This window comes from Tinamus guttatus, unplaced genomic scaffold (genome assembly GCF_059628265.1).
Source record: "Tinamus guttatus ecotype Peru unplaced genomic scaffold, ASM5962826v1 Tinamus_guttatus_pri_ptg000044l, whole genome shotgun sequence".
Classification (NCBI taxonomy): domain Eukaryota; kingdom Metazoa; phylum Chordata; class Aves; order Tinamiformes; family Tinamidae; genus Tinamus; species Tinamus guttatus.
Genome location: NW_028288578.1, coordinates 1,356,310 through 1,379,542, shown reverse-complemented (window position 1 = coordinate 1,379,542; position 23,233 = coordinate 1,356,310). Strand labels below are relative to the sequence as shown.

Genomic DNA, 23,233 nt, shown 5'->3' with positions numbered 1-23,233 from the left:
TCGTGGGGCAGGTTGGCTTGGGAAGGGAGCCAAGCTCTCCGCCAGACACAGCTCCGAGCCTTTGAAGTTGATCCCAGGTTTCCTGGTGGACCCAAATGCAGCCCCACATTTGTGCTGAACCCTAGATGTGACCAGGCATGAGTCTTGCTCAAATCTCATCTTAATTAAGGAGAAACTGAGCCCCGTCGTCATTGCCAGCAAGCAGTGCCTCTCGGGAAGGGCTGCTCCGGGGCACAGCCCAAGGACCGGGACAGGTATCTCTGTCTTCACATAGCACCAGATTGGAGAAGACGAGGACCAGTGAGAGGAACCAAAGACACGTGCTGCTTCCCCACCCTCAGCCAAAATAGCCCCACAGAAAGACATTAATGGCCAGCAAGAGAATAGCATTAACATTGCAGATGTTCTTCCACAGGGGTTTTTCCTCAATACTGGTGAGCTTCTTTTCCAGGGCAGCTCTCTCCTCCTGCGACAGTGTGGGCACGGGGCTGCTGGATAGTCCACAGAACCAGAAGTAGAGCATTTTCCAGCAAGGAAGCTTGGCTGCTGTGAGAGAAGGGTGGAAAAATGGGTGTTAACCCTTAGCTGGTGATTCCTCTCGTGCTCCTCCACTTTGGAGGTGCAGTGGGCAATCTGCAATGAGGTCTGACCTGCACCTGGGCTGGGAAGAGACCCCAGGGGAAGAGAAGGGAAGGGGAAGGGGAAGGGGAAGGGGAAGGGGAAGGGGAAGGGGAAGGGGAAGGGGAAGGGGAAGGGGAAGGGGAAGGGGAAGGGGAAGGGGAAAGGAAAGGAAAGGAAAGGAAAGGAAAGGAAAGGAAAGGGAAAAGGAAAGGGAAAAGGAAAGGGAAGGGAAGCTCTGGATCATCTACAGCACGACCTTTATACTGTGCCTTGATTGTGACCTGGATCATTCGTTATTTAATTAACAGAACATTTTTCTTCCCTTCCCAAACAGGCTTCCATCCACAGTCACAAATTTCTGAAAGCATGGTGGTGTGTTTATAGATCACCTGGCTTATCTATTACACGTGATGTGCCAGGTGAAGTATATGTTTTAATTGTTAGCCCAATGCTATGTATAGTTCACTGGGTGCTCTTTCCAAATATGACTTTCTCTGAAAGGTAGAATGTCATAAGGCCTCCAAAAATGTGTTACTAGAAAGAAAAAAAAAAAAAAACTCATTAAACTGTCAGCTGCTGTGTTCTGCATTTCCGCTCCCATCACTACTAATTATCAAATTACCAAGACATTCACTTATAGAAAGACAAGCCAATTAGGTGAACTAGAAATTGATAAGAAATAATAAATAATGCGGAAGAACTGCATGCAATTTAAGCCCAAACTTACTCTGTTAATAATAATAAAAAAAAGTTTTCTTTAGTGCTTCACTTCTGTTTAGTTTGGCTGTAATTGGTGCTGGTATCCCTTTGATTAGCTAAAGGAAAGAGTGACAGTCCTGTGTATGTATCCTGTGTATGTGCCCTTCTTCTGAGTGTTTCTGCTCTGTGACCTTGGACAGTTAAGCTCAAAAATCAAAAAAAAAAAAAGAAATTGCTGATGGCTTTGCTGAAGAAACCTCTGGGTACTCTGAAAAACACTTGCAGATGTAGCATCTCCTGCTCTCTTCATCCTTCCTGACAGCTCTTCAAGCTCATTTGTTGCTTTGTCTTCCCCTTTTTAAACAACACACTGCATTGGGCAAGCAGCTACTTAAGTGATCTGGGTATGAGTCTTAACCGTGGTTTTTATCTGAGGGTAACAGCATAGGTGGTATAGTGTAAATGAGAGAAGAGAGGCTTGTGGATGTGCCCCGGGGCAACCAAACAGTCCTCGGCAGAGCCCGCAGAGCAGCAGGCGTGCGGCTCGCGGCCGGGCGCCCTACCTGGCTGCTCCTCGTCCCCCAGCTCGGCACTTCCCACCACGCTGCTCTCTCCATTGGCCAGGTTGATCTGTGCTGCTTCGCTCTTGAAGCTCTCCAGGTCGATGGCGGGCGCTTTGCTGTGGCGGGTCCACCACGTCAGGCAAGCCAGCTGTGCAGAGGGATGGAGAGCCAACAGGTTAGTGCCTGCCAGCCCCAAACTGGCCAACCAGACCATCTCTGGCTGTGGGCCAAAGGTGTGAGAAGATGCTGGAAGCTGCTCCAGTGCCAAGATGTTCCCCTGCTTTCCGCCCACCTCCCCTCAGTGCAGATGCCCTCACCCTGGCAAAGGCGGTCGGTGCCACCCCAGGGTTCAAAGACCCACCTTGACTTTCTGCTGGCCATGGCTCTCCAAGGAGCTTGATACCACCAGTGTTTTCCCAACCTCTGTAAGCAGGACAGCAAGGCTCACACCAAGCAATGCTGCCTGGAAGAGGTGGACACGGTCCATAGCATGTCCCCCTCACCTGCCCGCGCTGCACCGCAGCCCCAGGATGGCACCAAGCGAAGCTGCACTGGAGACCACACATCAGCCAAAGAAGTCCTGTGCTTATCCAGGGGGAGCTCCTTGTTCTGCCCGTATGGAGATGAACACCTCAAATGGGTCACTTACAAAGTAACGTGAGTTTAATTTCTGAATTTTACACACACAAATCTAGGCAGCAGTTTCCAGCTGACACAAAACGTTGCATAATTTCCAGAAGATTTATAGCTTTATTTAAATCATTTTCAACCAAGATGAACATTGGGCAGGGCTAATCTTTCTTGTCACGATGTGCTAAATTGCTTTGATTTTGATGATCCTCATCTCTCTCAAGGATTCCTTTTTTTTTTTTTTAATCAGTTGGGAAATGTCACTGGAACCTAGCAAAGTTTCAGTGTACTAAAGAATTCGAGAAACTTTTTTTTTTCTTTTCCCACCTCTGCATATATGTCACTGAGTGGCTGGTTTTGCCCATCGAAGTGACACCTGCCAGAACTGGAGTTTCCCTGGGGCTCAGACTCTGCCAGATGGGAGCAATTCCCAGGTAGGTGCTGAAAGCAGCACAGATGCCTGTGATACCTTATTGCATATCAGCATCTACCTACCCAGGACAGGCTTTTTGACAGTAACCACCCAGTATCCAGGAATCCTAGAGTCTGTCTTAGCCAGGCCCACAATTGCTGACCCCTCCAGAGTGAGGAGAATGGTGCTAGAAAAGCAGGCACTAAAACATACCCTTTTCCTCCTTTCAGCATAGCAGTTGTTGCTTCCAAACATACTTAGTACCAGAGGGAGCTTAGCTGACCCTCTCCTGCCTTGAGACGCCCTTCACGGTGCTTAGGCACCATCAGTAACGCTCTCAGCTGAGATGTGCTCTCCTGCCTCAAGTATGTGCAGAGCGATGGGCTGCCAGATTTGCTTTCATTCACTCTTTTCCTTCTTCAGCTTTTATTTGCCCCAGGGACGGCTGGTGGGGGCAGTCCACAAGTGTGGCAGCTGTGCACCCCAGCCCTTGTCCACGGAGAGCAGGAGGGACCCATGGACACTCATCAGTGAAGTCTCCATGTGCTTCAGCTTCAACCCACCCTGGGGTGGGTTTGGGCCAGGTAAGTACCTTGTGGTCCCTCTTTACCCCCTTCTCCATCACCCAGGGCTGGCTGGCAGCTTTTCACTGCCACAGACTACCAGACTCATTACACCGCCTTGGCACAAACTTGAAAGCAGGCAGGGTTGAAGGAGGGGGAGGAAGGGGAGAGCACATTTTGCATATGTGGAGAAAGCAAGCGAGCAAATAAATAAATAAAGAGAACTGCTGATGGGGGAACTGCTTTAGCATAATTGACGGGGACTTTAGAAACGCTGCTGCATACGAGCACTGCTCTGGGAGCCCCATGTCCCTATGGATGCTGTGAGCAGCCACACCAGGGGTGTGTGTGGGATGCAGGGATGACGTGGTGGGTGGTTTTGGGGGATCTGCACTCACTAGGCATTCACCGTTAACACCAGGGCTCCAGGGCTGGGAGCAGAGGAGGAGGGTACAGGCGTGTTCCCGTCTGCAGCTTTCAAAGGGGAAGCTCTGCATGATCGGAGCTGCCAGGACACCAAGAGCTGCTTCTTCCCATCACTCGGGGCTTGCCCCTGGCAGCCTGTGGTGTCTCTCTTGTGCTGCAGAGCTCCTGGCCATGCAACAACATGAGCAGAGCCAAATGAGGGCACATAGGATGTCCCCTCAGCCCAAGTCACCCTCATCTCTACCTGTTCAATTCAGCAGTGGTGGGAAGAGCAGCAGAACATTCACAAAGTGCTTCAAGATCCTGGTGCAGGAGGTGCTGCTGACTGGCATTCTGCCACCAGGGCACCACCAGGGCTGTGTACCTGAGCCAGGATCCATGCCAGAGTTTGCTGGGCAAAGTGGCTGATTTGCTTCTCTGGGAGTGCCTGGTTTCCACAGGAGTCAACCAGTTTCTGCTCTCAGTGGCACTAAGCAATGCTTTGGGAGGTTGAACCTGCCCAGATTCAGAACCTCAGGAGTGCATGGGGTAGGTTCAGGCCAGCTGGGCATGTCAAAACTGGCTGCACTACGTAGTCAGGCTTGGGCTGTGTACCTAAAGGAGACCTCAGCACACTGGTAAAACATTTCTGACTGTGGAACACAACAGCTGGAATTCTGCTCCATCAGCCTGACAGAAAAACCTAAGCCCTGATCCCTAGGTAGGTGACCTGCTTGCGTGGCACTGTTTTGCCATGCATTTTGTGGACTGTTTTTCTTCCTTTTCCCCTCTACATTTTTCTCAGACAAGGGAGTTTGCAACAACTCAGCAAAGTTTTTCTTTTGTTGTTTGTAAACTAGAATAAATCCTTCTGTTCCAAAATGCCATCTGGCACCTGACAGTTGTGTTTCAGCTTCACAGTCTTAAATTTAATTGTAAGCTCTTTTGCAGGGTTTTCAAGGACGGCGTGACACAATATGGACTATCTACAATGAAGACATATGAACTCTGGAGCATACCAAACAAATTCCTTGCATACTTGTTTTCCAGCACAGCATCAATCACCACAGGGATGGGAGAGTGTCCAAAACAGCAGGGGAAAATGCTACAGCTTGCAGTTCTCAGATTGTAATTCATTTAAAGCCAGGCACATTAACTGTACTGCTCTAACATCAGATACAAATCTCTTTTTTTCCTTCTGCCCATTTGCTATCTGCAAAGCATTGAGACTCAATATTTAAAGCTGTACAGTGTAGATCCTCAGCTGGTGTAAAGTGGCATAACTGAGCCCAACAGCTGCTCCTGGTCTTTGAGCCCAGTGGAGCTATGCTGATTTACATCTGCTGAGGTCTGATCTATCACTATATTTCCTTACATTTTTTTTTCTTGGTTTGTTTTTCTTTTCCTTTTGCTTGGCAAAATAAATGGCATAACTGCTAACTCTTACACAGTGTCTTTCATCATTTTATCTCAAAATGGTGTGCAGATAAGAGCCAGCAGAACTATCCCCATGCGACTTCTGTGGGGGAATATCCGGAGTTCACTCAGGGAGCTGTCCAAGCATTCAGAGCCCGGAAAGGGCAGAGCCAGGAATAATCTCCATATATCCTTGGCGAAGGCATTCCTTAGTCCCCCCAGCCACTATCACAGGGATGTGAGGGCTCTTCACCACAAGTTTGCCCGCTCACATGCAAAACAAAGAGAAACTCAACTTTGCCTGTAGTAAAAGATTAAGTTCGGATGCTAGTCTCTACCCAGAGGGCTAGACTCTGACTTGTCCATGCTGATATCCACCTTCTGCCTTTCCTCCCTGCAACCTTTCTGTCCTTCAGGCATTTCAGCACAGCATAGAGTGACGTGAGACCAGGAGACACCCCCCGTGTGTGGTGGTACCTCAGCAGCACCCAACGCATGGATAGGACAGCACGGGAGCCCGCTCCACCGCGCACAACGGTGCGACCCGACACCAGGGCTCATGTCCACGGCAAAGGCTGGAGTGAGTCTGACTGAGGGAAAAATGAGAGCTGCTGAATTTAATGCTGTCCTCTCAGACACATGGCAGACAGGCAGCAACCCCCCTATACCGGCATCTACCTCAGGTTAAAAAACACTGCTTTGACTATTCTCTGAGGATTAAGGTCAGGTCTTTCCCATGGAGATTAGGGGTGAACAGCAGGAACTTAAAGGAAAACAGACTAAAACCAATTATGGGCAGACTTCTACAGTCCTACAGAGACTTGTAAAGAGGGAAAAAATGTTCTCCCTGGTGGCCATCCTCTCTGGACAATTACCAGTCCTTTTGGAACCTTTTGGAACTTGACCACTTTTTGGAAAAGCATTGGCTTTTTGAGAAGTATGTCAATAAGGTCCTCTGAGTCCAGTAGCTCCAAACTCATCTATTTCTACTTAGAGGACCATTCTATGCAGTATCTGTTTTACCTCAATGCCATTATAGTAGTTGCTCATCCCATTACTAAGAGACACTCTCTGGGCATTTTTCAGTTGTCTGGCAGTTCCGCTTGCTGAGCTTTCAATTTGTAACAGCCCTTAGTTTTACTAGACCCTCTGTTCATGTTTATCTCTTTTAATATCAGCCCAATTTAATAAGTCAGGATTTAGGCTCATGCATTTCTTTCTTTGTGAGATTTCGGGTCATCATCATAAACAACAATCATACAAAGTTAGGGAGGGTCTAGCAACATCGTTACTAATGAAATGGCTAGATAACATCAACCAAAAGGTAACATCCTCCAAGCCAGATACTTCTTTTGCTAATCATGCTCCTCCTCAATGTAGCTAATCACATCCCATATGGTATTATATATAGTTTATAAAATCCAGCTAGATATGATAGACCAAGCTTCCTTTGTCTAGCAAATCAGATTAGGCAGGAATACGCTAGTTTTGGTAAATGCATGTTGCATTTTGTCTCATTTTCCATTACTCTACATGTTTTTTTATTATTCCTTCCAACTTTTAAAATGTGTTTTAATTGCTTCTGTACCACTGAGAGTGGTAAAAACTCTGTAGGTGCAATGGCCAGTTTGTCATCTCCTGCACTATTGGTGTGATGTTCACTCTTTGCCAGTGCTACACTAATGCATCTTATCTTGCTGTTACTGTGGGCAGGGAGCACTGCACATGTTTAGTTATCACAGGTCAGCTCATGAGTGGAAACTCATTAAACCACAGCAGTTAATTGCTGGCAGCCATCTGCCCAGCCCCAAGCAGAAGTGAACAAGTCATCCCCTAAGCAGCAGAACTAATGGCATCTCCTTGCCAGTATTTCTCTATCCCATGTGGATCCTCTGATAGCTAATAAAAGCTGAGACTGTATCTCAACACAGGCTCAAAAAGTCTCTTTCTCTTCCCTATCTGAGTGCCTGCTTTCATGTAATCTTCAGGAGCTGTGGATCTTTGACACCACTACCATTCAATCAAACATTGATGGAGCTGGTTAATGCTTCACAAGCTATGAGGAAGCAGCAGAGAGAACTGCTATGAGAGCATCACCCTTATCTCTTTAGGAAGCTAGACAGAAAGGAAAAAAAGTGTTTTTTAATTTTACAGTTTTACTCTGTAACCTTTCTTCGGAAGATGGCAGTTTTGTTATATTGACAGCTGCTTTAGGACTTAGGAAAAGGAATAGTTGCTTTAAGGTGTTAGTAAATAAAGCCTCTAAACTCTGTGCAGTTTTAAATCTGTTAAGTAAAAGAAATCTGTGCCTGACTCAAAGTTATTAAATGTAATTGAGATCACATTGGGACAAAATGTTATTTTCCTAAATGCCTATGTTCAGGAGGTATTAATCTTGTTTGCCAGCAAGATTGATGCTGGCTCTGCTGAAACAGGGTAGATGCTACAATTAGATATATTTAATTCCTCCTCAGCAGCCATCTGTAATATGATTTTCCCTCCTTCCCCCTTCTTCTTCTCCTTTTTATTCCAGTTATGACGGGTTGTAGTGTCTGCCCAGCTCCAGGCACAGCATGGGAACTTACACTCAATTTCAAGCGCTCAGTGCCTCAGGAAGCATTAACACTGTAAGACCTGGGAAATAAAAAGCTGAGGAACAGGTGTTTCTTTGCAGCATATGCATTACGCATCATTTCTCAACCATGCAAGGAAGAGAAAAGGCCAAGTTTTACCCATTTTTGGAAACCAAACTAGAACTCTAAGAAAAAGATGCCATCGCAGGCCACTTCTTACCTTTTCTTCGGGGATCGGAGGGGTGCAAAGACTTATAAGGACAATGACAATGGCAGTGAGGACACAGAGGATGAGCGCAAAGTAGAGGTAGTGCAAGTCCTTTAGCACAGCTGGTCTTCTGTCCTCCTCCCCACATGAGGGTGTGCTATAAACAAACTCCATGATCATCCGAATGAGACCAACAGCCAGTCCAACCATGAGACCCCAGAAAGCACCCTGAGAAAAGGCAAGCACAGAAAAAAAAGAGGTCACTGCACATGTTAGCTTTGGTTGATCTTTTCTTTCTTCTTTTTCTTTTTTTTTAATACAGCTCTTTTCTTAGACTACGATCTTTTATGCCTGATGGAATCCCACACTGACATGCATCAAAGGAGGAAGTTTTCAGTTAAAAATACTGATTTTCTCTTTCTGTCCTTGAACATGGAACAGATAGAGTGCAGAAAATGCAAGAGTCTCTTCCTAGCAACATGCCTCTAGTCAGACCCCAAGACACTATCCCTCAGGGATGGAGAAACTTTGGCTTTTGTTCTTTTAACAGAGACTGCCAAGAAGCATCACTTGCTTCTTGGTTTCTTGGAAGCAAACTTCCAAGCACCAGAGAGTTCCACTATGGGATGTCAGGAGAATATTTTCTAGTTGTCACACTTTAGTGGGGGTAGCTTTGTGTCTAAAGAGACTCCAAACTTAAATAATGAGATAGTATTATTATTATTAAAATCAAACATGTGTATCAATTGCTTGATGGCCCTCCACTTACCGGTTCATTAATCCTCTTGCAGAAGATTGCCAAGATGAACAGAGCTGTGATTGGTGGGGCTAAATAGCTGGTTACAGACTGAATGTAGTCAAAGAGCTTGCCACTGTTGGCTGATTGAATGATGGGGATCCAGAGAATACTGATGACCACGAGGATGAGGATAAAGACTCTGCAAGATGAAGATAAAAGCACATTAACTCTGTAGGTGATGGAGTCCTCCAGAAAATGAAATTTTGCAGCAAACCACACTTCTGATTGCTTTCGGAATTTCCTAAGAAAAAATCCACAGATTCCTCAGGCAGAAATCTCAAGAAAAACATAAAAGAAAACTATTCTCCTGTGGAAATCAATGTACAACCAATCTCCAAAGTCCATTTGCTGTATTTCAGAGAGGTCTGTGCTGGGATTTGCTGGTCAGCTTGTATGGGAGCTCCACAAAGACATGGTGGTTCTGTATGGAGCCTTTCTGCCATGTGCTGGGTCATTGCAAGCCCCCAGCCTGGTGCATCCTAGAGAGTGAAGCTGTTTTCAAAGCACTGTCTCTTGTATGCAAAGGAGATAGGGAGCTGGAAGCTTATGATCATTAAGCAACTTTCTACCACTCTTCCAGGCAGATAACATGCTCAGTTCTAGTGTTGTGACAAATACCAGTGCATTTGCTGTTTATTAAATTACTTCTGGAGTCCCAGGTGCATACGACACCCTCCTCCATGTATTCACTGAGTGTTTTAGAGCTTTCCCCATATTGCTGAACAAGAGGTACTTTCCCTGTCAGTAGCTTACGGACATGAAGTATGCAATTCTCTGCATCCTGGAAAACAAAATGCTCTTTCTGTGGCTGTGCTGTTCCTGTTTTATGTTTTGGGCATGAGGGTTTTCTCAGTGAGCCAAACTGAGGAACAGTGCAGTCAAAACAGATGATGAGAGCAATGAGACATAAAGAAATGTAAGGACCTGCCCACAATCATCAGCTCCTGCTCTGAAGCCTTTCTGCGGATCCGCTGCCAGATGTCTATAACGAAGAGGGTGCTGCTGCTGTTGAAGATGGAGGTCAGGGAACTCATCAGGGCTGCCATCATCACAGCGATCATCAAACCCCGCAGCCCTGCATTAAAAGGAATGAAAATCAGAAGCAAACCTCTTGCCTTCCAGCAGCAGCAGTGTGTGCTGCAGCAGAGCCTTAATTGATCGCTGGCCTGGTTCAGGCCAAGATACCGGCACTTTCTAAGCACCAGCTCCCACGTCTTACATATACACACAGACAAACAAACAAACAAAAAACCTCTGGCATTTTCTTTTTTAAAATGCAGGTGTCACACACATATCTCAAAAATGTAGCAACCAAACAATTTAGTTGAAAAATCAGAAGATATTTTGTTTCTTCCATCATCTTTTTCAGATGGTACTTTCCATTTTCTTACCAGACTCACTATCATCTCTTTTGTTGTGTAAACACATGCAGACATATTCCACTAGGTTACAGAAGAAAATGGCTAAAGACTGCAGAAAAAGAATTCCTCATCTTTATGATGGATAAGGGCAGTCTAATCCCACCCTGCATTGCTTATCTCAAGCCCACCTCTGCACATATAAGGTTTCTTACCTTCAGGCATAAGTTCTATCACGAGCTTAGGGTAGGCAATGTTAGAACAACCCACTGCAACTCCACAGACCTTTTTACAGATGTTTGGGTCCACACATCCTACTTCATCTGTCAGAGACAGGAAAATAATTAGAAGTCAGTGTAAAGCATCTTCAACTGCAGGACATATAACTCAAGAGAACAAATCTTGATGCCTTTTGTGGCTTCCTACAAATTCAGAGGCATAGATGTAAACGCTGCTAGACTGAGTTGAGGTGAAGAACATTATATGCTATGAAATGAAGATGAAATTACAAGATGATTTTTTTGCAATTTTCTTTTTAAGGTATAGATACAACATGCTGAATGTTACCTGGTTGCAACCCTTGCTGATTTTTTCTTTGTAGGAATTTAATTGGTTCTATGAGCCAGTCATCTGGCTTACCAAGAATGTTGCACACTGACTTACTCCTATTTGAAGAAGTCTGGAAGCAAAACACTAGAAGCACTTAGGTTTTCCTCCAAACTGGTGTTCCTAACCAGGGTACTCTCTCAATGAAATAGAATGCTCTAAAGAAAGCAGCAATGAGTGTCCTTTGGGAGACAACATGAGGAGAATTCTTGCTCTTCCCCAAGGGAGGGATTAAGTGGCCTTGCAAAATCCACCAGGAATTGCATGAATCTGTGTTGCAGATTGCTATAGTTCTGACCAAATACCTAACAAACAGACATACTCCATAGGACTTGCAGATCCAGCAAATTTTGGAGACTGACTTTTTCCAGTTAGGCAGATGCATGCAATGTCACAGCATGGAGCTATATGTCTCCAACAGCCCAGTGTGGGTATTCCCAAAGACTTCTCCTACTCTGGGAGCAGTGGGAGTGGACAGAGGTCATGAGAACATCAGAGCACAGCAGCAATTTATATGAGTATGCCTGCAGGACTACGAGGACAGGGGAGGCACTGAAGCCTAACAGTGCTAGAAACACAGCAAGACCTACCTGGGTAGAGAGATCTGCTGATCATTCCTGGCATGACAACGAAAAACATTGGGAAGATTTTCAAATACCCTCCCAGCACTGATCCACCTTTGGCATGGGAGAGATTCTTGGCAGAGAGAGACCTCTGGACTATCACCTGAAATTGGTGAAAGGCACAGGGAGTAAGCAGAAGCACCGCAGAGACAGCAGGATCCATCCCCTCTCTCCTCTTCTCGTGGATGACTTTCATCCAGCAGGGTCCCAGGGTGTTTTGCATGCCAGTGGCAGCTTTCCCATCTCAGCTGACTGCAGCCTGCTGCCACTGCTCAGTGCACAGGCTAGAGGAGAGGGCAGCATGGAAATTTCCTTTACAGGAATCATTTCACCCTTGACTGAAATGAAGCTACCTTGAGGACTGAGGACACAGCCGCTATGCAGCAGTTCACACAGCAGCAAGAAGCAAGGAATGAAGTGGGCTTAGTAAAAGTGCAGTGGTGGGTTTTGGTGACTACCTCACCTTGAACCACAAAAGCAATCTTCCTGAGAAGCAAATACATTTTTCCTTGTTTGTTGCTTGGGTAGGGATAAGAAAACTGACATGAGCTGGCATATGAGCGGCTTGCCTGAGGGTCCACACAAAGCCACTGCAGAGGCAGTTCCTCCACCTCCTTGTCAAATTAACTGCATAACCCCCTTCTCCAACACTCACCAGCTATCAGTGGGATAAAGACAGTTAAAAATAATACTTTTCCCACATTATTAAATGCACAAAGTTAGAGGCTTGCTGAGAGGGTGGAAGATGTGAGCTGTTCTGGTCTAGTCCAGTAATCCAGGCAGTGACTCCCACACAAGTTTCAGCTCATAGATCTACAAACTGAGGAGTGTCCTGGAAATACCAGCTCAGAAGTTTGCCTGAAGAGAGGAGGAAGAAGCACCTTACCTGGTCAGTGCACCAGCACCAAAGAGCCAGCACCGAAAGGCCAAATATAAGGCCAGGCCAAGGAATGTCTCCTGTGATCGGATCCCTTAACAAATGAAAGGCGTCTGCACGTGGGAGGTGACAAGTTGTGTTGGGGACTATGACCGTTGGTACAGCCATGCTGTATTTCTCCTTAAGTCCTTCATACCAGCCAACTTTTTCAAATCCTGAAAAGAAAATAGTGATTTAAGGTCTGGTGCCTCCTGCAAAGATATTCCTTTATCTGAGTGTCATGATTCTTCTCTATCACCCTCTCATAGCTTTTTTTCCTCCCACCCTTGCCTTTGGCAGACAAGGTTTGTGCAGGAATCAGTTGGATTTTACCCACTGTCCTTGTGGTTTTAACAGTGCATCTTGGAAGATGATCAATGCAAGAAAATCTCCATGATCCTAATCCCCCTGATGACCTCAGAATCTGGTCTTTGCTTAAATATCCTCCAAAAGCTGGAGCAGGAAGGTATGAAATGAAACAAGGTGCATCTCTGTTTTTGTTTGCCAAGAAGGCTTAAAGCAAAGAATGATGTTTCTCAGTTTTTTATCTTTTTTTTTTCCTTAGTACTTAGTTACACTCAGGTGAATTCACAATAACTCCGAAAGTCAACAAGGAAAGTCAGATGAATTATCCTGAGTTTATAAGAGCACAGTGACAGTAGCACTTGGCTCTGAGGAATGTAGTTTTGCAAACTCTTTGGATACTTCAGGTAAACCCAAACAGTCAAGAGAACTTTATTCAGAACCTCACCTGCATACAGTTAGTGCAAAGGGGGAAGCAAGACTGACTTGCTGGGGGAGGAGAGCAAGAACCCATTGTGCCAGCACCGCTTATGTGAATTATTAAAGCCCATTTCTGAGACATACGTGAAAGGGTGATCTTGATGCCACCAAGATCCTCTTACCAATGAACATGAGCACCAAAGCTCCCAGCACCATGATCAGTGTCTGCAGTGCATCTGTGTATATCACAGCTGTTAATCCACCTGTCAGGAGAAAAGAGACACAACGTTAACTTGGGTGCCTGGAAACTGGCACCTCCTGGTAAAATGTTTTCCTTGACTCATTTCTGCACATTCAGGAGAGCAAAACTGGATTGGCATCTAACTGCACAGGGGAAACCAGAAGTATTTGCATTAAGAAACTCTAGAAAATAGTGACATTCTCCAAATACTGATTTCTCCCTGGGCAAGGAGAGAAGAAGGGAATAGTCAGAGGTCTTCAACAGTTGGTCTTCAGCAGTGCAGATACTACACACAACCAGAGGAACCTTTGCCACAGATCAGGACCTGAATACTTTTCCATATAAAGGAAAGGGAAAACATTCTAGGCTCCAGCTTCTGGAGTTGCTGCTAAAGTCAACTACTTACCAGCTATAGTATAGACAGCAGTCACTGCTAGCAAAACCACAGTGGACAAGTAGAGGTTCCAGCCCAAAGAGATTTGGATAAACAATGCTCCAGAGAAAATGTCTGTCTGGAATTGAATAAAAAAGAACAAAGCAGGTCTGACTTTAGTAATGTTTCAATCAAGTGAAATCTAATAGAGCAATGTGCAGTCCTCTGAGGCTGAAAACAATGACAAGGGACACCACGAAGGTGCAGTGGAAAAGGAGGAGAGAGTAGGGGGCTGTTGGTAGTGGATCTTCTTCAACTCAATGTAAAGAATATTCCTCCTCCAGGTCACAGCTCTCGGTTTCTGGAAGCTGGGGCAGATCAAGGGACCACAAAACTACCAAAATAATAACTTTCTTACAGGCAGTCTTCATGGTACGGTTCCTCACTGGCACAGAAAGTTATTGGTGGAAATGGACACATCGTTTACTGATTGTGAAGAGATCTGTGAGGAGTCAGCAACAGATGGGAAAGCTCCCCATGCCCTTGGAGCCTTTGAACTGAGTCCAGGTCTCTACGGGACAGAATCATGAGGAAATTGGGGCGAGTAGCACAAGCCAGTCTCTTCCCATCACCGTGGCCTGGTGGCCTCATGGCCAAAAGACATTCTGAGTCTGAGAGACCCCTGATGAATCATTATATCTTGTGGCCTGGATGTTTTATCTAAAATGGTCATCAGCCTGCTTTTCTGTTTGTATAGCTCAGTATGCTGGAGTGACTCCAGTAAAACTGGTTATACCTGCTGCTCAGGGCCTTAGCAGACATACAGAAATCCCCACAGACTTCACCTTGATTGGACTTATTAACAAAGAGAGAGAAACCAGAGTCTGAGAGAAACATAAAATTATGCAGATAAATATCTTGCAGATGCAGAAGGTGACATGGGAGATGTGCATGTGTTGGGAAATCAACCTGAAGGACACCTGTAAACATGATATGACACAGGAAAAGACATTTGCAAAGTGAGACAGAAGGAATGGGGCAAGAGCTGCTATTTTATGTACCACAATAAGCACCTGGAAAGCAAGCACCAAGTACACCTCTTGATTCTGTAATTCTGAGACATGCTCTAAAGTCAGGACACTACAAAAGCAACTCTCTATTCTGGCCTTCGACTTCCTAGCAGGAAATGCAAAGAGCTCTGTAGCCACACAGGGCTGCCCCTTTGACAATGTTGTTTATTCAGTTCTCTCTTCTTCCTTGCAAGCAGGAAGGACTCTACAGTGCCCTTGTTGCTAACTTATTTTTGATCAAAAACAAAAGGGGAAAAAATCCTTTTTGTAACCAACTGCCTGCTGTCCAGTGAGGCACTAAATGAGCTCTCTGCACACAGAGGTAGTGCTTAAAAGAAAGCATCTGCCATGCCCATAAACTCCACTAGCCACATCCATCAGCCACGCGTGAATTAGCTGCAGAGAGGAGAAACTACTGAGACAAAACAGCAGTGACTAGGGCCAGGGCCCTGCTCTGGAAGGCACTGGCTGATGAAGGTCATATTGAAATACTGGTCTTTTTTCACCATGCCTATCTAGTGCCTGGCCGTGCACAGCGCTGTGCTATGGCAGGAAAGACCAGTTACTCTGCATGCACCCAGTTCTGCTCCAAATTTCTCTTTGCAAGACCTCATTTTAGGCAATGTTTCTATCCTGCAGAGCAAAGCATTTGGGAGAGAGTGGTAGCAGCAATGAGTGACACGACCAGAACTTTGCTGTTAAAGGGGGAAATGTGTTCAGTGCTCTCACACTGTTCACTTCAGTGCTCCTCAAGATCCACGTGCATGAATGTCTAGTGAGTGAGGTTCTCATTTAGCACTTTGAAGCACATCTCCCAAGGCCTGAGATGTAGCCCAGCCTGGGAGAAAGACACTGAGATTTGCCTCCAAAAGCATGTGGGTGCCACATATGTATTGTGGGACAGAACAACATCAAAAACATTGCCCGAGTCCAGTCAGAACTAACTTGGATTGGACACGGAGCAATCAGCTGGAGACAAAGGACAGACATTTTCAGTCCCTGTAATGGATTCCAAATTACAGTCCTCTCCCTCCAGGATCACAGGTAATCCTTATCAAATTTCTGAGCGTAAAATCTCCATATGCGTCCATGACACTAAAATAAAAGGAATTACCCAACAGTTAACACTGTTTTTTGGCTACCAGCAGGGTACAACGCTACCAGCAGGGTACAACGCTACCAGCAGGGAGCAAGCAAACCAGAAAGGATGCTGAGCTTTGTCTTAAGTTCAGACCTATCTCCCTTTTACCATACAACACAAATGACAGAGAGAGATAGGAGTAACTGTAATGCATTAATATAATAATGTTGAAAACTCAATTACAAGAACAACATCAAAATAATCACCAGGACAATGCAGATTTACGGTAATTTAAAGAGAATTTCACATTTACAACATGCAGCCTGCCAAATCCTCAGATGGGGAAATGCTGCGACTCTTCCTGTCTGCATTGTCTAAGGCTTGCTCTGACGGATGGGTAAAAGCAGGCAGAGACCCATGATATTTATACTGTTTATTAATTAGCTGCCATATCCCCGTAAATTTCTCACTGTGCATTGCTGTTTAATGAGGGCTCTCTTCCTCTCTCTCGCAGGGTAGGTCTCCATGATCAATGCAGAGGCAGGTATTTACTTGAGCAAAGCAGCACACTAACACAGTGATACTGTTTCCAATAGCTGAGCTGGTCCTTTCAAGGACATCTGAGTTATCTCTGAGCAGCCCTGCGTTGTTTCAGGAAGCCCTGGAATGTCTGTCCTAAACAGAAGGATTGCATTCAATTGGATACATACGGATATCTTGGTGAATATATAGAGAATGAGGGACAGTACGGACATGTAGATTTGAATCCTCTGCCCTCCAAATCTCTTTTGCAGGTACTCTGGCATAGTGACCACTCCTGCTGCGATGTAAACAGGCACAAAGATCCAGCCGAGAGCCAGGAGCGCCCAGGTAGCCTGGTAATGAGAAAGACAAAATAAATGCACATGATTCAACACTTGGGAACTTCTGTCTCCTCTTTTCTTTCAGAGGAGACCCTGAGAGAGCAAAAAGATGCAATGCTTAGGCAATATATTTGGGCAACAGTCTGGGAAATGCACATAGGATTTTGTCTCCGCTCAGAACATAAGATGATGGATGAATTATTGCAATAGAATTATAAACTTTGAACTTTTCCTCCTAAGTCCCTTGCCTCTTTTTCACAGGGTGACACATCCTGTTCCATCTTTGTGCCTCTGGCAAGATGATGTATTTTGTTGCTATGGGCGTCTAAAAGGAGGTGCTGTATTTGCTGGCCTTTGCAGTCATTGCTGCTGTGGTGATGAAGAGTTAAGTGATTCAGAGAAGGATGGGAGCATCTGTTTGTTGCTTGATTAGCAAGTGATGAGGCTGAGGCAACAGACTCTCCCTGTGGAGCATAAAAATAAGCAACAGCAAGACTCTACCAGGGCGTTCTCTCTTCAGAGTGAAGCAGATCTGCTTCAGTGTCAGGCAGATCAAGGGCAGTTTGGTTTCTTTGCTACAGGTGAAGACTCTTTTAGAAAGCAAAAAGGCATCTCCAATCATGTATTTCTCATCTAAAACCCAGCAAAAGCCAAAACAGGAGATCTTTAATTTATATAAAAGCTAGTAAACTGTCAAGCCCCACCTCCTGGATGTCTCAGGCTATTACCTTTCATCCGAGTATCTTTTATTAGTCTGGATTTTCTTTAGATTAGTCATTTAAATTGTCAGAAATGAAACTGAGCCCTGGGGACAATGGCTGTGAGAGACTGAAGAGAACAGCAAGGGCTCTGCAGTGCCTCAGACAGACTTAGGTAAAAGACGCCAATAGCTGCCCCTCATCTCCACAGCTGAGTGTCCCACACTGCAGGATTAAAACAAAACAAAACAAAACAAAAACAACAAAAAAAAAGAGGAATAATATCCTAAGGTTCTTCCCAGTCTCAAAGAAATGAATCTAAACTCATTAAGATTTTTGCTAAAATCCAATCTACTGTCTTCATGCGTTTCTAAAAGGATCTGCATAGCTCTACTTAAAATACAGTAATATTGATATATTCTACAGGAATCAGCCTGAATGCAGGCTCTGGGTTCTTCACAAAACATTTGAAGGTGATCCTAATGGTTTAGGAAAAACAGCTGCAGTGAATGCACACACCAGGAAAGAGCCTTGGTGGGTCCTGCCTGTGCTTGGCAAGTATTGGGCACTATTAGCAGTCTCTGCTGATAAAGACAGGAGATACAGAGGTAGGTGAGTGATGCGTATTGTGAGGCTGGCTCTAATCTCAGTCCTCATCACTGCAGCTGAGAAATTTCATTAGCATCACACACAAAGGGCCTGGTTTTCATTCTCCGTGTGGTGTCGGTGGCAATTTCCCTGGTTATTTCAATAGGGCAGAATGAGACCTGCCTTCGCACCCAGATGTTCAACTCAGAGATGTCACATTTCAGAAGATGACAGGTGAATACTGTGTTGCCAGTTCTCATGGCTTTAGACTGCATTTAGCAGCACATGATGCCTTGTTTTCAAAGTCACTGTTTCCAGAATCCTGCGATCATCCAAGTACCTTTTTGGCATACAGTATCTTTCATCTCAGTCTCGATGACAGCAGACTAAAGCTGAAAAACATGGCCTGTGTGCATGTAGGAAGGTCAGAGAGCTAATAATATAAGTGGGTTCTCTTTACAGTAAAATTAAGATGTCATGCTTTAAAGTTGTCTCAATTTCTGGAGGTCTCTCCCCTGAAGTTTGACAACCTGGCATTTCCGATCCTGCTGGCAGCTGATTGTGGAGACAACCTCCCCAGCCCTTTTATAAACTGTGATATTTTAGTTGCCAGTTTAGCTGACTCTTACATTCCACTCAAAGCCCCCAACAGCAAGGCCCCCAGCTGCTCCAGTGCCCGCCAGGCCAATGAGCAAACCACTGCCCACGTTGCTCGACATCAGAGACGCTCCGATCTGAAACACAGCACAGGCACAAAAACAAACCAACAAACACAAACAAACAAACAAAAACAGAAAGTCATTTTGAGGAATTTCTGTTTTGGTGCAAGCCTTTCAAGTAAGTGTCTGGACAGTAATGTGAAGTTGGGTTTTCTCCCCACTTTCTTAAAAAGACCTTACATATTTATGTCTTTAAAAGAGTGTGTTTGCTGCCTTCCTTAATCACAGAGTCAGAGTTCACTTTGGCAATGGTCTCCTTAGCTATATGTTAGTTCTGTCAGGGAGGGGAAGTTTGGTGGTAGCCAAATCAGACACCTCACTGACCAGAAAATATGATATATTTCTCTGTTTCCTTGTTATACAACTAGCCTTCTCCAATCTTGCTGACCCTTTGGGCTCAATCTCTATGATGCTTGCAGAGATACTTCCTTCTTTAAGTTTTACACTAAACACGATGTGGTGTTTACATAGCCATGGTGATAGGAACGCTCTTTTGGAGCCCCTCCTAAGGAAGGGGATCACTGACCCATGGCAGGAACATCCTAGAAACATGCAGTCTTTTGTGTTCATTTCCACATGTAGGTTCAAAGATACACAGTTCTGTAGCAGATTGGAAAATGCTAATGCCTCTTTTGTGTTCATTGACTATGTAGGTTCAAAGATGCTCAGCTATGTATATATTAATGCCTTGAGTTAACTACAGTACTGTCCCTAGCATGGCTCATTGACCCCCTAATTGGAAGAATGCAAGCTGCAAGGTGCTTTAAACACAGGCCAAGGAATATCTGACTTCATTAGTACTTTTACTTGGCACAAAGTCTCACCTCCTTTCTGTATGCCAAAGCCAAATCCCTCTCATGGTCAGCTGAAAAGTTACCAAAAGGACAAGGTGAGGCTTAACTTTGCAGAGGAAGTTTGCTTGAGACAAATCTTCTATGAAAAGCATTTCACTCTCTGGTACTGCTCAACTTGGAAAAAAAATGGAATTTGACCTGCTTCTCTCTATGGAGCAATGTAAAACATTAATATGGTATGAATGCTCACAGCAAATCCTGCCAGCAGCTCTTCCTTCTTGTCTGCTAGGAAAAGTCCTGATTAGAGAGCTGGCTGCTGCAATCTGAATTTGCACCTTGGATAGGGACTGGAGCTCCCAAGAAAAGTAAACAGTTTTCCTGATACATACGTCAGACAGACACAGAAATACAGGTGATGGTAGCACAGGAGCAGCAGCCATAATGTCAGGGTTTGTCTGAAGCTGTCCAACATAGAGCAGAAATCTGTCACTCCCATAAAAAAAAATACATAAATTGAATATTCAAGGTCAAAACGAAGAAGACCTGAACCTGCAGAAAGATCTGCAGAGCTGGAATTGACTCTCTAGCTGAAAAAATCAAAATCAAAAAGTGAACAACATTAGAGGTTGCTTTGAATTTGGGTTGGACTCAAAAACAATGAGAATTTTGTTTTAAAAGAAGGAGATATTGATAAGAAACTTACATTTTAACATATTCTAATTTTCCCTTCCTAATTACAGAAAAATATCAAGGTAAGTTTTTCACTAAATGCCACTTGGCTGAGACAGAAGTATTTAAGAAATAGAGATTTTAGAGATACGTATGTGTCTCTGATCGATAGAAGAGGTTGAAAATTGAGTCTATTGAATTTATGAGCAATGCACATCCAAAGGAAAAAGAAAGTGTTTTGGTTGTAAAGTGCATTCCACTACCCATGACTCACTGAAGAGATATAAGGCAACAGAGTTTGGCATTGTCTGAAAAGAATATTTATTCCTGTGGCATTTTTATTCCTTTAAAATTTTCAATTATTTTAATATGTATCTTTCACTCTCAAGAAAAGGCATCTTCAACAGACTTTTTTTTCTTTCATAGTGAGGATTTATACTTTCATGGTTTGAAGTTTGACATTGTTAGTCAATAATGTTGACTTTACTCTAAATATGGCTTGGATCACAAGTCCAGAGATCTATGATTTTCTTCTTCAATCTCTAAATGCGTTTTTCTAGATTCCTAGATTACCTAGTGCTCTCTTGGCTTTGGGGACAACTGTATGGCTAAGGTCAAGGAGTTTCAAACACAGATGTGCTATCAGAGCTCCCACACATTCACCAGCATGAACATTTTTCTTGCTGACTTTGCTGGAGAAAGTGAGGACTGAATGAACTGAAAATGCTAAACTATCCTTTTGACCCGTTAGCTCCAGGTTGCTGCCTATTAGCAAAACTGCACGGGATGATTTCTTATGGATCCCATGTCTCCAGGCTATTGTTAAAAAGCGTATGAACCGGCTCCCTTTGCTAGACCTGTTTCCTTTAGTAGGAATTATTAAAGGATTGCTTTTAAACCAGAGAAACAGAGGGAGTCATTCACTCACAGGCCACCAGGTCATAGATCGTCCTGCCAGGAAATAGCCTCCAATGGTTCCCCGGCTGGCTCGTATGGATGACTGAAAAACAGCAAAAAAAGGTAAGCGCCTTCATGCATCCACCGTCAAGCCAGAGGGTTCCACTAACCACTCATTCCACTAACCTTGTAACATCCTCTCAGATATCTCTTGCATTAGCCTAGTTCTGCTCCTTCAGGCATCATTGCACCCAACTGGGCTCCTGTTTAGAGTGGCATGGAAAAGTAGTTTGCAGTTGCTTCCCCATAGGATCGTGACGAGGAATGAATTTGGGCATGCCATGCAGCTGTACACAAGGACAACTAGCACAGCCCATTTCAGCAGCCCTTGGCCTAGTGTCCTCCCACTGCTGGGGATCCAAGTGATCCAAGAGCCCTGCAGTGGGGTGGCTCCGATACTCAGCTGCGATTAGGGGCTGCATGGGAACTACGGAGATTTCAAGAGCCATAGGCTAGCAAGCAATCCCAGTGTCACTGAGGCTGTCTGTGCCACTTGGCTTTTGCAGTTGGGCACCGTAATAGACTGGTTTGCTGCAAAACACCAATCTGTCAGGCAGTACCCAGACTGGTTAGCAGCAATACTACTGGGTCAGAAAAAACCTGAGTGTTTGGTCTCAGCATCAGCTCTAGAAGTTGTTCAGTACATCTATTAGATGTGCTAGGTTATACGCTGCTTCTGCCTCTCTTCATTTGGAGTTCAGGTGGTCCAGCCTTGGAGGAAGGTTGTTTGAGCTTATTTAACTACTTTTCCTTTTCCTTCCCCTTAGGAATGAGAAAAACACTTCGGCCGACCACTGAACCAGACCAGCAAAATACTATAGATATCTATGAGAGAGGCCTTCATGAGGCAAGGAGAACAAATAATAAATAAAAGTCTTTTAAGGTTTCATTTCAGTCTGCCTCCTTGCCACCCCATCTTCCTTCTTGCCCTTGATCCCTGCCATCGGTGTGGTCTGAGACTACGCTGCCACACTGGAGATGGAGCCAAACCTCAGAAGAGCATTTGGGGAATGCAAGAAATGAATATGTAGCTGTCCCCATGTGGGGAAACGAGGTCAGGGTGAGCGCTCAAAGGAAGATTCCTGTCACCTCCAAAACCTGTTCTGTAAGAATAACACAGGCGCTTGGAAGGCAGATACCTTTGCTCGCAGGAGGGGCCGGTGCGGGTCACGTGCTCTCCCTTAGGCAGGGCTAAACCCTTGGAGACTGCCCCATATCCTGACAGACAAAGGTGAAGTAAACTGCGAGAAGGACACGGGTCACCTTGGGGACTCACCCAGATCCCGACGGCGAGGACAAAGGCGAAGTAAACAATGACGACGACAATGTCGGCCACCCCGAAGGGTGCACTCGTCCCCTCTGGCAGCGCGGGCAGCTCCGTGGTGGCCGAGGTGGGCTGGCTCATGGCTGCGAGCAAAGTGCCTGTTCTCCCTTTTGCGCTGGACTTTGGTGCACATTGGCCTCCTTCAGCTCCCTTGTAATAATTAACAGGATGCAGAAGGTGTGAGTGGGCAGCGGGAGCCAGGCAGGAATGTGGCTCATAGGTGCCCAGGAAGGACACCGACGTAGCTTTGGAACTGCAGCCCATGAGCAAGAGCTTCCCTGCAGCCCTGGAGTGTGAGCAGCTCTCTCAGGGGCTTCTTTCTCTGCTGACCAGGGTCCCTTCTGCTTCCCTTTTACCCGTCCAGGACACTGGGATGGCAAAGCAATAAATGTCAGGTCATCTTGTTCCCCACTGTGTTCCCCATCACTTTCCTCCATAGTGTCCTAGAAGAGAAAGTTCCTCCTAAGAGGAACTGAGTTAAGAAAGAGAGGAGTCATTCTTTCTTCCGAGTGTGGGCTTTTAGGCCATGCCTGTGTAAGTTCTCCATTATTTGTGCAGGATCTGCTGACCGTGACCAGCTGAGCGGAGGGGCCCTTTTATACTTGGTGGAAATAAATGCTCACAGTCCATTTGGACTGGCAGCTCTTGGAGGAATAAACAAACATTTTGTTCTGTGTTTGATTAGCACCTAGTGCAAGCTGCTGCTAGTCTACTAATCTTGGTCTCTTTGGTGTTATCATA

At 45.1% G+C, this 23,233-nt stretch overlaps 1 protein-coding gene across 1 annotated transcript; it reads right to left on the bottom strand.

Annotated features, from left to right (window-relative positions):
- Positions 1–275: 275 nt before the first annotated feature.
- On the bottom strand, positions 276–22,588 carry SLC5A9 (solute carrier family 5 member 9). Its single transcript, XM_088536864.1, has 14 exons — positions 22,445–22,588; positions 21,140–21,211; positions 18,659–18,763; positions 16,591–16,755; positions 13,763–13,868; positions 13,298–13,378; positions 12,363–12,568; positions 11,444–11,579; positions 10,463–10,570; positions 9,814–9,964; positions 8,860–9,028; positions 8,103–8,318; positions 1,884–2,031; positions 276–546 (listed from the first exon to the last, which is right to left on the bottom strand). Exons 1-14 carry the CDS (start codon positions 22,571–22,573, stop codon positions 338–340), a joined length of 2,001 nt encoding a protein of 666 aa, XP_088392990.1. The 5' UTR covers positions 22,574–22,588; the 3' UTR covers positions 276–337.
- Between the last annotated feature and the right edge of the window lie 645 nt (positions 22,589–23,233).